We start from the raw sequence: 18392 nt of genomic DNA, 5'->3' as shown, positions 1-18392 counted from the left end.
AATCCAGGACAAACGACTGAGTTAGTAAAATATCTGCATCTGGCGCATTAAGCCATGAGATGTGCGAGGACTGACGTTGTGTTGCTTCTGCAGGCCTCGAGCTGTGCGAGCCGTCTCTCCGGCTGTTGGCGACCATGCTGGCCGGACTGATGACCGTGGCCGGAGAGCTGCTGCTGCTGGCCGTGGCCCTCGGCTGCCAGTCCTGGCGGGGGCTGCTGGGAGCTGGAGCCGCCCCTTTAACGCTGTTTCTCAGCTACGGGTACGAACGTGTGCATACTATGTCAATTTGTTCCAAACGGCTTCTCAGGGGAGTCTGTTTATTTGATAACGCGCCAGCTGGCATGCTGAATGCTTCGGTGGGCTGTATTGATCCACTCCGCTCATCACACTGAGCCTCTTTGGTCACGTCAGAACATATTAGGGCTGTTTTATTTAATGTCCCCGGTCCTTTTAAGGTCCCTGCTGCACGACAACTGCAGCTTCAAAACTAAATGAAAAGAGATTAATGCTAATGGATTACAGGTTTTTAATAAGAATGGATTAAGGAATTTTACTACTTTACAACCTGCATTTTTCATTTTTCATCCTGAACCTACAAATCTGGGCGACAGCAGCAAAATCTCCAGTATTATAATAACTGTGATTGTGGGTAAAAGTGACCTGAGATCAACAGGTTTTCCTTTCCTGCAGCGTTCCTGGTGTGTTTCCAGAGTCTCCTCGCTGGCTCCTGCTGTCAGAGCGATCTGCAGACATGAACACATTTGCCGAGAGAAGAAACTCCACCAGGGACGACGAGAGCTTCACAGGTACGTTTGGCTTCAGATGCTCAAACTGTCCTTGTTGTGAAGCCTGGGTGCAACTCCCTACCTCACAACCAGACCAGGTAAGTATTCTCAGGTATAAATCAGGACGTAATGGAAGTTCCTAACAGTAATAATGAGACGAAACACTGCAGAAGAGAGCCTGAGCTGCATGCAATGAAGCTGTTTACATGTAAATATGTTTCCTGGGATTTGAGGAGTTACTACCACAAACAACCCACCTCAACTAAGATGAGGTCATTTTCATGAATCCTTTTGTTTTGTCCACATTGGCAAGCATTTTAGCTCCTAAAGACTCGGTGACAATGCTGTGTATGTATACTGTTGTGTTTGGGTTTTCTATGTTTTATTGTCGTGAAGCACTTTGTGACCTTGTGTCTACAAAAAGCATGATATAAATAAAGTTTATCTTACCTTAGTTTGACCTCATGGTGGTTCAGAGCATTTCCTCACGCTTCTGTTTGCTTATTTAACTGACATAAATCCCATTAATTCATGTTAGTTTCTCTACATTTTTCCATAAAATGTATGCGCTCCCCTGCTGTGGATCTGCCACTGTTCTTTCACAACTTTGCTCAGATCCCAAACAATCTGTATGTCCATCTTTACAGCTTAAGATAATTCTTACAGACTGTACTTCCAAGTTCATTTAGTCCATGATGGTCTAAAGGTAATTTGTGTTAAAAAATGTTAATTATAAGTTTTGTTTTTTCTCTTTTTTTAGTTGTTACTAAATACAAACTTTTATTCAATGCAGTTTTCTGTTTTTTCCTCTCGTTTGCTTTGTTTTCCTGTAATTCACTCAAAAGATACACTAAACTACGTTTTTATGACATTTTGAGATTTTGCCACGCAATGTTCAGGTTATGGTAAAATGTGTAGTTTTCAGTGTATTTCTGTGCCAGTGAAAATGTGCTAAATATTAGGGGTGGGAAAATCTAATCAAAAAATCGAAAATTGGATTTTTTTTTGCTTCACAATTAAAAATGATTTTTTTTTTTAACAAAAAATCTTTTTTTTTCAAATAAATAATTAAAAAAAAAAAAACATTATAAAATTTTTGTCATTTTTATTGTTTTATTACTCTTTTTAACTTGTCTTCTCGGGCATTATAGTGGCAGAATGATGGTCTGGCGGCTGTGTTGTTTTTTTCCTAACTGAAATGAAGGTAAATGATGAGGAAAAAAAAAGTTTCATGCATTTATTTTGTTTTTAATTGACAAAAATGATCAATTTTAAAGAATTGTGACAATCACAATTTAAATCGAATCAGCACCCGAAAAATCGGAATCGAATCGAATCGGGACAAAAGCGTATCATCACAGCCCTACTAAATACGACCAATTAGTTCACATTGATCTGCTGATTGATGAGAGACCAGGTCAGGCCGTCCTCCCTTCTTATTGATGGATTATGAGTTAAAAACTGTTGCGTTTGCTTTCCGCAGAGCTGGATTCAGAACCGACTCCCTCCTCGCGCCCCCAGCTGTCCTATCCTGAGCTCTTCCACAGCAGGAACATCTGGAAGAACATGTGTGTGCTGGGCTTCACCTCGTAAGTCACTCCACACTCCTGGCACCTCCAGCTTTGAGTCACTTCTCTATTTACGTCCTGCTTCGTTCTTCATTCTCGTATTTCATCCTGAAAGTGTTTTGACGTTCACCTCTGCCCGCTGATTCCTCTCCTCTGTGCCCTTCCTCCCCCAGATTCATCTCTCACGGCATTAGTCACTGCTACAGCCCTTTCCAAGGTGACGTCAGAGGCACCGCCCCCAGCTTCTACTGGACGTACCTGCTGTCTGTGTGCGCAGGGGGTGGCGCCTGGCTGTTGCTCTGGGCAACCGTAGACAGGTGCGGTCGCCGTGGCATCCTGCTCTTGTCCATGACGATGACGGGACTGGCTTCTTTGATCCTCCTGGGACTCATGAAGTGTAAGCAGGTTTTGGTTAACAGTGTGTGGCTTCTTGAAAGACAAACAGAAAGTTATTCATAGTCTTTCACAGCAAGGCGGACACAGTCTCTCTTCATCTCCCCAGGAATCATCCCCCTGTTGTTAGAGGGATTTCATATGAGGCTTAAGCTGGCATTACAAGTCCTTGTTTCCTAAAATACTCCTAACAATTAGTGCAGTTATAATAGCTTTAACTTGATGCTTTATGCATTATGTTGGAGATTAAAAGCAAACATGGCAGTTCTGTTCATGGAAAAATCCAATCGACTTGTCTTTGTTTTTCCACAGCCTTGTGTACAAACTCTTTCCCTCAATCTCTGTCTCCCCCGTGTGGTCAGTGAGGAAAAGGACTCCCAGTTTATGTAGGACACTGCAGTGACAGCAAAGTCAAAGCTTTAATCATGCATCGCAGATAGAAGGGGCAGCGATGAGATTTGACGGGACTTCTGCGTGGTTGCAGGTTGATTCAGTGCTTCAAACTACATGTCATAAACAGAAGCTTTTTTTTCCCCGTCCTCTCTGTCAGATCTCAACGAGACGGCCATCACAGTTTTCTCAGTGCTGGGTCTCTTCTCTTCTCAAGCCACCGCCTCCCTCTGCATCCTCTTCACTGCAGAGGTCATGCCCACCATCATCAGGTAACGCGAATACTGCGACATCATGCAGACAAAGACACCGTTTAACCCTTTAGGCGGCAGAGTTTTTCCATGAAAAATGTTATATTTTCATATGAATTCAGAAGGCTTGGAAGTGGTTAAAGATGAAAATACAAGCAGCTGTTTTGAATATTTTCTACTAGTGAACAATCTTTGTTACTGCAGAATGATACTCCAAATAATTTGGAAGTCACTTTCAGCTTCAGCTGAAGATCATTTTTGATGTCTTTCCCCCATTGGCCTTTGTGTTATTACCAAGCGGCAACCTCCGGCGGTAAATAGTAAAGTCTTTGCGGAAGTGCATAAAACTACAGTTCCCCCTTCATCCACTAGGGGCTGCAAAACAGAGCAAATCCCCATAGACTCCCATGTTAAAAAGACCAACTTCACAGCAGAAATAAATACGTTTACAGCCTGGTTCAAAAATTCATTTTAGGTTTAATAGGTCAGGTTTACCTTCATGACAACTGTGGGGGGAGTGAATTTTTTTCTAACTCGCCCATTTAAAAGTAAATTTGACATATTTGGGGGCGTGTCCTTTTGACTGACAGGCACCCAAACCCCCACTTCAAGTCAGAAGAACGTAGAACAACCCCAGTTTTTAGTCGGTTAACAACGTGACTTAGCTTTAGCCCGCTTACCTCCGTTAGCTGGTTAGCTCCTGTTATCTCCGGATTAGTTCAGTTAGCCCTTAGCTACAGGCAGCTTGGAGTTCGCTTGATGTCAATCCTGCACCATGATGCGCACAGCCCCCCTCTCAGCTCCACCTCTTTGCCCATATTTGTATTTTCCGGGCGAGACGACACGTATCCCCCTGCCAAGATGGCGACGGTAGGAACCACCCGCCGAGCTTCAATTCAGCTCTTCAGAAACCTATGGATGATGTCACGGAGGCTCCGTCCATCTTGTTGTATACAGTCTATAGTTAATACACACCTGAATGATGCAAGTTCTTCTTTCATCGAAGTAGTCACTCTCATACTAATCAGTCAGCAGCACCTGGTTGTTATGGAAACAGTAAGGCTGAACTCACTGTTTTCACACAAAGCATCTGTATTTTGATCTGTACTTGACTCAGGTGTTCTGAACAGAAATTAGCTAACACAAAATGTGTGTATGTTGTATCTGTATATAACTATTAGCTGCTTTTCTTGGCCATAGCTCACCTGCAAAAGAGATGCAAATCTCAATATGACTTTTTTCTTGTTAAATAAATGCTAATAAATAAATAAAAACATACAGTTGTGCTCATATGTGTTCATTTCCTTTCATGAAAGAAAAGGCTGACTTTACAACAATCACTGGAGACTTAAAAAAGGAACAATAACTAAAAATTTGCAAAAATATCATTTACTAATATAAGACACTGTTTTTTCATTTAATTGAGTTGAAGAAAAAAAAAAAACCAAACAAGTTGATCCTGGTCAAATTACAGCACTTTTCTGTTGAACAGTGGGACAAAATACCTGTCAACAGGTGCAGAAGTCTGACTGAGAGGAACAGAAAACACCTGACTGGAGCGGAAACATTAAAGGATTGTTCAACACAATATTAGTTTATGAGTGATGTAATATGTAATAAATTATCTTATTTGTTTGCTTTAAAAAATATTTCTATTGAACCAGAATTAGAAAATAATGTAATTATTTTCATAAATTTTTTTATTTATTATTACTTTAGTCAATTTCAGCTTATTTTACAGGCAGCTGTTTTTTTCCTTTTTTAATGAAAGGGTATGAATAAATATGAGCACAACTGTACATATATGAGTAAAAAAAAATGTCGGTAGCTAAATGAGGACTGATACTGTAATTAGCTGCCAGCTAAAAACACGGCGTTGTGTGTCTGCAGGGGCAGCAGTGTTGGCGTCGCGCTTGCCTTGGGCTGCGTGGGCCGCCTCAGCACCCCCATCATGGACCTGCGGAACCACTACGGCTACTTCCTGCACCACGTGGTCTACTCCTCGCTGGCTCTGCTGGCAGTGCTGTCCATCCTGCTGCTGCCTGAGAGCAAGAGGAAGCCGCTGCCCCAGACGCTGGCCGATGGGGAGCAGTACAGACGCCCACCGCTGGGCAGAAGGAGGAGGGATAACGTGCCGCTGCTAGCCACTCCCAACCCAGAGACCTAAAAGACTTAAACATGGGGGGAATGGAGCAGTCATTTTGCTGCAAGAACATTTCCATCTGTCATGTTCATGCAGAGGAGAGAACAAACAAAGCAATACAGAAAACAGAAAGACGGATGGAGAGAAAAGGGCTGCAACCGATCAAACGACAGTGATCAGACTTTAAGCTTTCTAACATATCATCCTCTAATCATTCCAGGTGGTCACCTTCACTTCATTCACACACACGTAACAAAGCCCTCATCTTGAGCAGAGGATACGAGACGCACCAGCACACACTGCTGCACGCCTTCTTCCATCCTCAGTGTGTCTGTTGTAAACATGTTCGCTCTGATTTATCGGTCTTAACCTCCGTAAAGCATCTTCTTTTTGTCCTGTTTGCTGTGGACCACACAGTAAGTGCTCAGAGGTGTATAAAATCAAAGTGGGTTTTGTATAAATTTCTATGATTTTTGTCAGAAAACTGGTAGTTCTCGGGGCACATGTAACATTTTGAGGTGAATGTGTGTAAAATGCCTTGTAAATACTCTAGACTTTGCTTTCCTTAACTTTTTAGAGGTTTTTTTCTCCTTTTTTTTAAGCTGACTGGCTGGAACCTTACAGTACGCTATGCAGTGGAAAGGCACTTTGAACTTTTACCTTTTTTCCTCGTTTTACAGCGATGAGTGTTTCATTTGACTGAAGTCTTTAAATTTAAAGGACTGATCTACAAACATAAACCAGCTGTTATCAAAATTTGGATCTAAAGCTTAATGTATCGACGTTAAAACTGGATAAATCCAGTCACTCAATCTGGCCTGGAGCCAGCAATATTTATGTTATTTATGTTGTTCAAGTATAAACCCTAATTTATCCCAAGAATTAAGCTAAATTGGTTTAAGGCAAACTTTTTACTCTCTGATGTCACCTGTCAAATAACAGCAAAGCTGTTGGCTGTCACAACATTCCTATCTGCATGTTCGGAGGCACTGAAGGGCTTGTTTTTCTCTGTTTCCTCGTAGTTTTTGCCTCCTGAGATGAGCTGTAAAAGAAAACAGACTACATGAAGGTTTAACGGTGACTTGTATTAACAGGAACATTTATGTTTTGTCTGAAGTTTTTCTGTTGTTTTTAGCTGAATGTTTGATGCTGGAGAAGGGGCCCAATGAGCGTGCTCTCTGAACAGGAGCTGAAGAGGGTCCCATAGCTCCGAATGAACCCCTCGCCAACATCATTTTATCTTAATATCGTCTTTGTTTCGACTGTGTTTGAAGCAAACACCTTATAAATGGCACAAATAAACTAGGATGATTATTAAAGCTGTTTCAGTCTTTTAGAAACTGCACCTGGTAAAGCCTTTTTCCTGATGTTGACAGGTGTGTGGCATTAAGAGCAAAAACGGGTTTAAAATCCGACTCTGGTGTTGAAGAGGTAACGTTAAGGACACACACATTTGCAGATTGCTTCTTCTATCAGCCTGTGGTAGATCTTTTATTCCTCTGTATGTTGCAGTCAAGCCTAACACTTACAGATAGTCATTATCACTGATTAACTTGGCTTGATTATTATGTCTGACAAAACTGATGATCTGTTCAATGGGTGTAATGCAGTTAACTCTATAGCCTGATTTCATTCAATTAAAACTGGACAAATAAACAAAATATTGGTGTTTTCTTGCATTAAAATCTGACACGGCTTTAATTTAGCTCCTTTAAACTACTGATTTAATTTGTACTGATCACAAATTGAGTTTTTTTTTAATGTTTTCTGAGATATTCTTGCAGAGTTAGATGATGTTAACTATAGATAATAAGACCATCTAGGAAGATCTGGAGAGGTGAAGGTTGTTTCTCCTCAACCATGACAGCAGAATACGGATGATGAAGACCAATGTTCTCCCCCAGATTGTGACTTTTTTTTTTTACTTCCTCTGGAGGTAACAGTTTGTGGAGTGGGATGGACATTTCTCAAAGTTCGTTAGGAGAAATCTAAGACTAAAATACTCAACTCTGGAATTGCCCTGCGAGTGGGAGAGGCATGTGTTTGCCTTGCATCTTAGATCATTACCTGGCAACTCAGATCAGGCCTGCTGTGTGCCAATGTGACCAAGTAGTTGCTTGAGTTTCTCTAATGACCTCTGATATCAACAAGTCATTTTGGTCTGGACAACTGCTGCTTGCTGGATATTTTTCTCTTTTTCAGACCATTCCCTGTAAACCTTATAGATGATTGTGTATGAAAACCCCAGTAGATAGGCCGACGAATCAGACAAGCCTGTCTGGCACTGTTAAGAACCTGAGGCCTGGGGCCTATGTATTTCAAGAAGACTCCTACAAGCAGCTATCACACCTTGGCTGGCTCTGCAGCACACACCCGGCTGTGCCATCCTCTGCCTGTGATTGGCCCCTTCCTTGGCTGGCCGGCTGTAGCTTCCCTATTTAAGCCAGCTTCAGATGAACATTCAGGGCAGTTGTTGTGGTGTGAAACAGCTTGCCACTTTGGAAATCTTGAGACTGGTTGGTTTTGTTGTGGCTGCCTTTGTCGGCCCTTGTAGTTGGCCTCTGGGTGTATGTTTGTTTTTTTTTTTATTATTGTATCGTTTTGTGGTGTGAACCAGCAAGGTTGTTTTGTGACCAAAATGTTGGTGAAATATTACATCCTTTGTTTACCCCAATTTAACAACAAAGATAGGACTCCAATGCTGCTCAAATTAAAGCCCAGAAAAAAAATCATGCCAATAATAATTTAAAAAAAAAACTTAAAAAGTGTTTCTCACTCCTGCAACAATGCTGGTTTTGTGTTTAGACTGAGATCGCTGCAGTTGGGCCACATCTGATCATTTAAATCCCTCTAATCTGCTTTGAAAATCCCTCTCGCTGTCTGTGAAAATCTGACCTGCCAGCTGGACTGCTGGAAAAGCTCTCCACCAAACTATAGCATTGTAAACAAAAAAAAAAAAAAAAAAAAAAGGGACACACATTTTAATATCTCCTCATGAACTGACTGTGGCAGGTTAAACAAAAGTTCCATTAAACTGATATGCTGGTCGATACACAGTTCAATTCCATCACAGCTTCTTTTATAATAAAAATAATGTTTAAAATGACAATGAATCTGATTGAAATAATCCTAAAAAACAACATGAAATGCCAGCTGCATATGTCTACAACAGTGAACATAAACATAAACATCTTGTCAGCAGGTTATTTTGTGTTCATGTAGAAAAGAGATGTCACACAAGTTAGACCTCATAGTTCCAGTGAGAGTCACATCTGCCATGCTGCACATTTACTTCAATCACATTCTGTCATGATTTTTCCCAGATGCCCCTGAAAACATCTTCCACGTCGCATCCTGTGTTCTCGGCCCCGAGGTCGGGCCCTCCAATACCTGGTGGACTGGGAGGGGTATGGCCCTGAGGAGCATTGCTGGGTTCCTGCTCGCCATGTTGTGGATCCTGCTCTGTTGGCTCGCTTCCATCGTGCTCATCCTGCTCAGCCTGGTGGGTCGCCGGGGGGGGTCATGATTTTTCCCAGCTGTCCCTGAAGGCATCCTCCTGTACTGATTAGCTGATGGTTTCCACCTGTGCCTCCCTCTATTCAAGCAGCAAGCCCAGGATGTTGGTTGCCAGATTGTCAGATGTTCTCTGTTCGTTTCCAGTCTACGTTAATGCTCTTGCTCACTCTGTATTCCTGCCCTTTTTCTCCTTCTCCTGAGTACCTGCCTGCCTAGCGTTTTTCCTTATCTCTTCCCCTTGTGAGTCAACTTGGTGTATGGACCTTGGACTGGCTTTAGGATTTGGATTTTGGATACTAGACAAACTCTCAATTATCTCTGCTGAGAGGAACTCCTTTTTTGTCTTCTTGGACATCATATCTCCCTGGAGTTGGCTTCTCCCTGTGTGCAATTCCACTAATCTTCATGTCGTCACAAGCCGGACCCAGTTTGGATCCTCTAAGGGTACTTCAGCCCCTCTAGAATTGGCTTCCTCAACCCCAGTAATTGGCAATAAAATCTTTAACCTAGTCCTGAGGTCTTCTGGGTTTTTTTTGTGGTTTTTTTTGGGTCCCATCTCCTGAGCCATTACACATTCATCTCTGAGCTGTATTTGATATAGAAACAGTATATAAGACAGAGATTCAAGTTGGTTAAGTGTGAGTTTCTTGGTCTGCACTGATCATTTAAATGGAATACAGAGCATGGCAAAAAGGACAAAGTATAGAAATAAAAGAAATTAAGAGCTATTTTAAGTGAAAATTACTTTTCTACATGGCTGACTTCTTAAGAGATTATGTTATAGGCCCTTTAGTTTATATGTCACCCCTCTAAAAAGCAGGCATACATTTAAGATTACAAAGGGAAAAGCATTTAATCTCATAAGAACACAGCATAATTTGACCAGGAAAAACATATCTAACAAAATAGTACCATTTATCATTTAGTGATTATTCTGTGCATAACGGATGGTAGTATGGAATTTATTTGTTCTCTTCTCATAGAGATTAAGCTTCAGTCTAAGCTTTTATTCCAGGTTGCATAACTTCCTTTCTGTTTTTATGGCAGTTTGGGCATTTTAACATGTCTGTAGAGTGACACACTTTGGGAGAGTAATAACTACAGTGGTCATGAAAGGACGCCACTACCTGCTAACGCCTGTTAGCTTAGCTTAACACAGGGTCTAAAATGAACTAGCTTAACTCTGTCCACTAAACATCAAACTCTAAATATAATCACATCTTCAAAACATACTGTATCCTTACAGAAAATAAGAGTAAGAATTAGAAGTCACAGACAGTATTTTAAAATTTATTAACCATTAAAACCTATTAAGATCCCTAGCGAGCGCTAATGCTATCAACAATCAGGGACAAACGGACCAATAACCGTCACTGACCAATCATACCTTAGCAACAGTAACTAAGAGATAACGGGCTGGCAAGCTCTTCCTGAGCAAAATGCCAAAGCAACAACAACAACACTTAGGTTTGGGTGGTGTATTTTTCACCTTCCCAAAAAAATGTACTGATGCCAACATATCGATCAAACAGTGTAGAAATCACTCGCAGCTGAATCAATTGAAGATAACAAAAGCTACTATGTTTGTTCAAAAGTAAGATGCTAACGCCAACTAGCACACAGATGTTAGTTACAAGACGAGTAGAATATTTCTTGTGCTTTAACACAGTGAGGTAGTGGTGTCCTGCTTAAGCTAAACAAATATATTAGATAAACACTAGTAACGTTGGCTGCCAAATACTTTGCAACAAGTTCAAATATAAAAGATGTCGACATCTATTGGTATACATGTGTGTAATTAGCAAATACAGTCTATGTGGTTACAGCAGGGAAACTCCTAACAGTTGGCCATCCCAGACCCACAATGTCTTTTAGCTATCTTAAAAATAAAATATAAATATAAAAACATAAATTTTGCTCTTAAAATGTACTAAATAAAGATGCACGTTATTATGTGATTATTAGTAGTCCTGCAGAAATCGACGCGTTGAGATATCGAATCGTTTGGAATGATTACTCAGGATAAAAGAATTGATCTCTTGGACCTTTCTGAACACATCACATCAGTGACATCTGGTGGCCGAAAAACATGTGAGTTCAAAATATTAAATTCAATAAAATGTAAAGGTTTCATGGGTCTTTGGTTGTTTTGTCTGCATAGATATTGTTGTGATTTTTTATAGTGATATATGTATTGGCTGATGTTTGATTTTTACCCAGTCAGCATTAACAGGGGGTGTTTCTGTACATTTAAGTATCTTTATTTAAGAAAAAGAAGACAATCTGTACAGCTGTACTTGGGCTGAGATGGTTTTGCATATTGCTCAAAATCTCTCTTGCTTTGGACAATATTCTCTCAAAAGTGTAATCTTAAAATAGCTTTTTTATGTTGTTTTTATGCCCAGAGACTGCAGGGATAGGCCCAGATCACGAATGAATGCATGAATGTCCCCAAAATGTAGTAACAGTTTTCATTATTCCATTTTGGATACAAGGTAAAAAGATCGCTGCACATTCAGTTGTGTTTAACTAATTTTTAACCAAAGCGGGCTGTATGGTAACAAGCTTGCTTAGCTCATTGCTTTATGCTAAGCTAAGCTAACAATTTGCTGAATATTCTCATCTTACTTCTAAAAAAGTACAATATTTTCTCTCTGTATGTCAAATTAACCTGAGTTTGATTCAACAGAAAGTATAATTAGATTTATAAAACATACCATGACCATATAAGGGCTTTTTTAAATTTCATTTTATCGTGATTGGCATAGTGTATACACGATAAAAAAAATATCTAAAATGAAGAAATAAGCTAGGTATCTTCACCTACTTATCAGTAACAATTGTCTCCCTGTCGTACAGTAATAGACCTTGTCTTGTAGAAGAACCTCTACAGACAGCAAGCAGACAGCTGAAACCTGGACATCAGGATATAACTGGGAGCTGACTTACTGCCAGGTCAAAGCTAAGCCAAGTGAGAATTTGTGACATTTTAAGGAGCTTCTCAAGTGGCATTAAAGGTCCAGTAAAGGAATCCTTTGACATAAATTCAATTAACACCTTGTACCATGTTTCCACAGACAGTTAATGCCTGACAGCTATCGTAACCCCTCAGAAGGTTACTCAGCAGTTATTTAAACCTCTGGGGCCCCCTACGTTACTCAGTGTCACAGATCTTTCAAAGTCTTGCTTGCTTTATGATAAATGATTTTACATGAAGACAGTTAAATACTTTATTATCCCAGAGGGAAATTATTGTCGTACAGAATGGAATTTTAATTAAAATGACAATAAGCCATGTTCTGCAACCTGACACTGAAAATAAATCAGTAATAAGCAATGCAATTTAATGACAGTGTAAATGAAATTGCAATAAGTTAATATTTCAGTGTTATTTTTAATTAAAATATAAAGTTTTTGACCTTAAAAGACACCACAGTGGGCTACAACTCGAACATTGTTTGACTTCATGGGGTATGGAGAATTCAAATAAACAAAAGATCTTTCGATTCCAGATATCTATATCTATATATATATATATATATATATATATACACACACACACATTACATTAAATATACATTATGGCAGACCTCCATCATGTGGTTATTTTGATGTCATGATTTTAACAGGCTAATTTAGTCACAGCTCTTTTTTTTTTTTTTTTTTTAGAAGTCACAACACATCTTCAATAAGATGTAAATGCAGACTGTACCTTAGAGAACCACAAGATGGAGACATTACAAACTGGGACATGTTTATCACAATCACATGATTAATTCCACTTTGCTGATAAGTAATTCATCAATTCCATGACCCTCTACGACATATTTACGGGTATGTGAAAAGACTCTCCAACATTTTTAGGGTTTTATGTATGAAGGCATAAGGAAAAGTCATGGTACTTGCCAGGGCTGGGTATCAAAATAATGCTAAACATTCAGATACGACAACACATCTCCACTTTAGCCTTTACGAAGCATGTTGTTCCAGAGGTTTTCTGGGTTGTTCAGATGCAGCTTTATAAACCTAAACCATGCTTCATGTTATTTTTTAGAGAGAAGTGGGTGTCTCCTATCTGCTCTTCTGAAAACAAGCTTCTTAATACAATATTAAATATCCTGCCACGAACTTTAACATTCAACATGCTAACAGAAGCCTGTAGAGTTTGAGATGTAGCTCTTTCAGATAGGTCAGATAGAAAATCATAATATTGCACAGTCTGATAATAAAGTTCATCTTTCTGCCGTTCACTGCACGTTGTTAGATTCCATACGTCTCAACGCAGCACCAGGCTGTCAGAAGCTACTGTTCATGCCATCTGACCCATTTTGTCTTTGCAGACAAAGGACAGCAGCCCTCAAGGTTGTGTGACGACAGCTGGGAATGAGAATCTTAACACAGATTGGTATGTTCCACCCTGGTAGCACAACAATGCCCTCAAGGTTAGAGCTGCACTCTAAAGATAAGGTGTGAAAGCTGAGGTATGGGGCAAGATGGTCGTCACAGGCCATCATTCTCTCTCCTGCCACATTGGACCACCTTTCACCTTGTAGAGAGACAAAACACTTTCCTTGACGTATACTTTACTGGAAAGCCGCCACTACAAAATACCCCCTGTAAAATACAAGAGAAACAGCAATAATGACCTTTTTTAGCTTTTAAATAAGAAATTATATTATATTATAAACCACTGTTTCTCAAATAGGGGTATGTGTACCCCTGGGGGTACTTCAAAGCATTCCAGGGGGTACATGAAATGTTTTGAAAACATATGTTTTTATGTTTTCTTTAAAACATCCTTAAACAAAACAATATAAAAAATAATGTTATATAAATATTTAACATATTTCATCCAATGTAAGTATAGATTCATAAACTGAATTTACATTTAGATTTACACCATTTCATTCCTATCCCACTTTCCGATGTGAATTTAACCCCTTCCGTTACCAGCCAAAGCATAATTGTCAGTCACTGTCGCCTTGACAACGCAAACAATGGAGTCCTGGTAGAGGCGTCGTCGAGATTTCCATTAGTTTGGACAGTTAAAAGTTTAATAAACCAAACACAAATGACATACTGCTGTATTCATGTTTTTCTTAACCAAAATAACTGTGCAGTGGTTAGGGGGTACGTGGCTTAAAAAAATATTTTACAAGGGGTACTACTATGTTGCAAAAAGGTTGAGAACCGCTGCTCTAAACCGCATTCAGAGACTTGAATGTTTTCAGTAAATCCAGATAAATTCCTTCCACCCTGCTAATGACACCAGCGTGCAATCCCAGAAGGCCTCTCTATGTACACTGAAACCTGTTGTTCAGGTCGCTCCAGACAAACATTTCAGCTGCCACGAAGAACATGTCAGAAGTGGAGCCTTTCTGACAGAGCTGCAGAACAGCCGAGCGCAGGGCTGCAGACAGGGAAAGTTATGTAAAGACTACTGGAGGTTAAGACCTGGAGAATGGAGCCGTCAAGTGTTGAAAGAGTCTTGTTACACAGTGCAGAGGTCTTGGAGGAGGTGATTCTTCTCCGGCTATGTCTGAGACAAATTATCACCCTGCAAGCAGCCTAACACTTTGCATAGTGTAGAAATAGCTTTGGTGATCCTTGTGTTGACTTGTGAACTCAGAGAGTTTCCCTTTAAATACCGCAGTCAGCAGACGTTAATCTTATAACACATTGCTTCAAAATGACTTATACCATGGTCTGGGTGAATACTTTATTCTGATTGGTTGCAGGTTGTCGTTTAAAAAGTGATAATGGACACCAGTTAAAAAAACTTCCGTCAAACATCTTAATAGTTCTAAATCAGTGCCCTGGCTCAAACAGCAGTTGGTAACCGTGGCAACAAAAATGTTAGCGACAAACGGGCTGAAAGAAAATCTGGACTGACAACGTCAGACATCACAGTGACATGAGTTATTTTTATAGTTTCTTTCAATCTATTTGGTGAATTTGATCATTTTCAAGACTGGGATGAAGCAGGAGAGAAGGTATTTGTTGCAATTGTATCTGCTGTTGAACGTGGTGCAGGTGCGCTCCATAGACGGTGCGCTCAAATCTGGTTACCTTGGAAACGCCACAACAAAAGACATCAAATAGTTCGCTCTGCCCTTTCTTGTGAAAACATTATTTTAACACCAAAAACAAAATTAGTAATTGATCTTATATTATTTCTTTTGTGAGTGACCATGATATAAGCGGGATAATGCCCTCCAAGGTTTCCATTATTAGAAATTAATGGACTTTGCGGAGGCAACCGCATCGGACGGTTCATGCCCCCACGTCGTCCATTAATTTCTGATAATGGACACGTTGTCGGGCATTATCCCTTACTTATTCAGCTTCATTATACATGGAAAAATAAATGGACATCAAAGCTGAATGTATGGATGATTGATTATAAGGACACTTTTGCTTGTGGGTTAGTTTTCCCTCGTGATTTTAATTGTATGACAGAAAAAAATCCAGTTAATTTTTTAAAATTAGAAACTTGCACACTATCACAGAGGTTGCCACCGCTGAGCAGGATAAATGAGAGGACTCTTCTTTCACTTAAGCTCAGCAGAAGGAATCCCAAAACAATTTCACAAGTTTATCTTTGTCCTCTGAAGGGTGAATGGAAGGAAACAATGCCATGCCAACAAGATGTGCAGTGTGGAGTTACAGCATGAACTAACCGTGCCAGCGTATACAATGGCGACCCGGCAACAGCTGCGCCGCTAATGATGATTCACATCCAGTTTGGGTCATTGGGTGTGAACATGGAGACAAATAGGTAAACAAAACCATCTTGAATAAAGGGGTATTTTTTCCTAAAGGTGTCATTTTGCATTTAATTCAATATTTTTTCAGTCAGGAATAAAGACATGAAGCCAGTTAGTAAAAGTCATAGATGACTTTGTGTAACTTGGCCTTTAGAGTCTGTTTCAATGAGCTGCTGACATTTGCAGGAGCTTTATTAAAGCCATGTGCTTGTTCTTCGAGCTGAAGGACAAAGAAGATGACATCAGACCATAAACACCTCTCAGTCCTCTCAGTCCTTTTTTGTTTTGAAGAAATTGCGCTCAGGAAGCAATTGGCTGACAACCAGAGGTCTGTCTGTCTGTCTGTCTGTCTGTCTATCTATCTATCTACACAAGTCAGGATGGAACCATGTTCAAGTCCTACCACTTCTCCACAGTCAGTTAATCAGTCAGCCAGACCCTATTTACATTCACTGGTATTTACATCCATCCATTATCCAAACCGCTTAATCTAATCAAGGGTTGCAGGGAAGCTGGAGTCTAACCCAGCAGTGTCCGGGCAAAAGGCAGGGTACACCCTGGACAGCTCACCAGTCCATTGCAGTTCCAACACAAAGAGACAAACAACCACTTACACTCACTCCTCGGGGCAATTTAGAATAACCAGTTAACCTAACACGCATGTCTATGGACAGTGAGAGGAAGTCAGAGTACCCGGAGAGAACCCACGCACACACGGCGAGAACATGCAAACTCCATACAGTAAGGCCACTGACCGAGCCTCCCCCAGCTGAGGATTGAACCAGCGACCTTCTTACCGTGGTATTTACAATTATTTATTTATATTCATATTTACAAACATAAAATATATTTACATAGGGAGTGAGTTATTTATATATACTGTATATGTAGAAAGAAAGCATAAAAATTTTTATAGAGAAGGAGAGAGTTAGGGGAAGAAAATTAGACAAAAACACACAAGTTACCACAACAAAAACAAACAAACAAACACAAAAAAAACTGTACAGAAAATCAGTCTTCTGTAGGAAAACAAAGCAGACAATCATAAGGAGCACCTATAAGAAGACTAACTGAGATGATAACTCGTAAGAGAGATTATTAGATAATTATTAGATGTTGATTGATATTGTAAATTCTTCCATGATACTGTTTTAATTTAATTCCATACACTCCTGGTTGTCTGTGGAAATAAGCAGAGACTTTATATAGCCTCTAGCAGTTATAGAGAGTATCTTAAATTTATTATTTCAGACATCTATTTTGCTGGAAGTACATCTGAATACTAATAAGTCTCATTCTCTGTTGCCATGGAGAAGTCTGTGGTAGCAATAATCACTGAAATGGAATAAATAGAATATGGTGAATTAAAAGCATTTTGGGTTGCAGCTGAGTTCAAAACCCCGAGCTTTGCATGATTAATTCATGCAAACATGAATCTTTAGTGTTCACTTGCCACATCCAGGTTTCCTAGTTGCTTCATGTACATTTTCTCTGCTCTGGCACGTCTTGCAACTCTGTTTCTATCACATACACCAATCATTGGTTATTGAATAGAAAACATGATGAAATGCAGCTTATGTTTAGCTTTAGCAAATGTTTGAGCTTAAACAGCCCATCAGGGTGCCTGCTGCACATGGAGGGGGCTATGGGGGGGGGGCTTATGAGGATTCTGCTTAGGTGTTGAAGTCTGCAGAGAGACACAAGACAGCTGGGAATGAAAGCCTCAGCGATGGCCTTGATGTGCTGAGGAGCGGTACGTCGGGTGCAGACAGCCAACTGTCGAGGCCTGCAAGGTGACACCCAACGCCAAAGTGTGAAACCATTAATGCCACCAGAGCTTGTGCGCTTCTTGAGGAGGTCTTCAGGTGGTCAACTCAATAAACACATGACTTAACAATCTCCTCTGTTAACGTGACACTTATTACCAGCATCGACCCTGCTGTGGTGACTACTGAGTAAATAGGGGAGGTGGTGAGCGCTAAGCGTGGCTGAACGTATTTATTTACACGCCCTATGGCTGCAGAGACATCTGACAGCAAACAGCTGTCATGCTTGATGTTTTATTATAGAAGGATGAGGGTCCGCTGGGGTCCACTGGGTGGCAAGGAAGGACTAGGGAGGAAGAATACATGTGAAACATTCACAAGGTTATCTTTGTCTTCATGGACAATACAATAGAGTCGGTAGTCACTCAGACATAAACTGAGGGCAACATTACATTTTATAGATCTGAAATCAATTCAAGAAGAGCTCTAACAGACTTATATTATTAATTTTCTTGTGATAAACATTCCAGGTTAATAAAATATAGATAAAATCTCTCTTATTTGACAGTAAAACGTGCTTCAACCATTAAAAATAACTCCCATCTTTATTTATAAGCTAAAAATACTTTTTATTTTTTCATTGTTTAGGCAGGATGGAAATAGATGCTGATGCAGGAGCTGCTAATAAGCTTCAGGTTCAGCAGCCAATGGTTACGCAGCAGTTCAACTTGTCCACACCTTTGTCTCCAAATACAGATGTTCCCTTTTCTGATCCTTTGTTTTCTTTCTCTGTCCTTATCGGGCGACCGTGTG

The 18392-nt window shown here is 40.1% G+C and overlaps 1 protein-coding gene across 1 annotated transcript in view; it reads left to right on the top strand.

Annotated features, from left to right (window-relative positions):
* slc22a17 (solute carrier family 22 member 17) overlaps positions 1-7106 on the top strand; it is a 25640-nt gene extending 18534 nt beyond the window's left edge. The window contains exons 5-10 of the mRNA XM_079259332.1: positions 94-259; positions 691-806; positions 2269-2374; positions 2527-2750; positions 3297-3408; positions 5278-7106. Coding sequence (XP_079115458.1) covers positions 94-259; positions 691-806; positions 2269-2374; positions 2527-2750; positions 3297-3408; positions 5278-5554 — 1001 coding nt within the window. The 3' untranslated portion in view covers positions 5555-7106. The remainder of the gene's footprint in view (positions 1-93; positions 260-690; positions 807-2268; positions 2375-2526; positions 2751-3296; positions 3409-5277) is intronic.
* Positions 7107-18392: the final 11286 nt, after the last annotated feature.

The sequence above is a fragment of the Telmatherina bonti genome (genome assembly GCF_933228915.1).
Source record: "Telmatherina bonti genome assembly, chromosome: 20".
In the NCBI taxonomy this organism is placed as follows: Eukaryota; Metazoa; Chordata; class Actinopteri; order Atheriniformes; family Telmatherinidae; genus Telmatherina; species Telmatherina bonti.
This window is presented reverse-complemented; position numbering and strand designations above follow the sequence as displayed.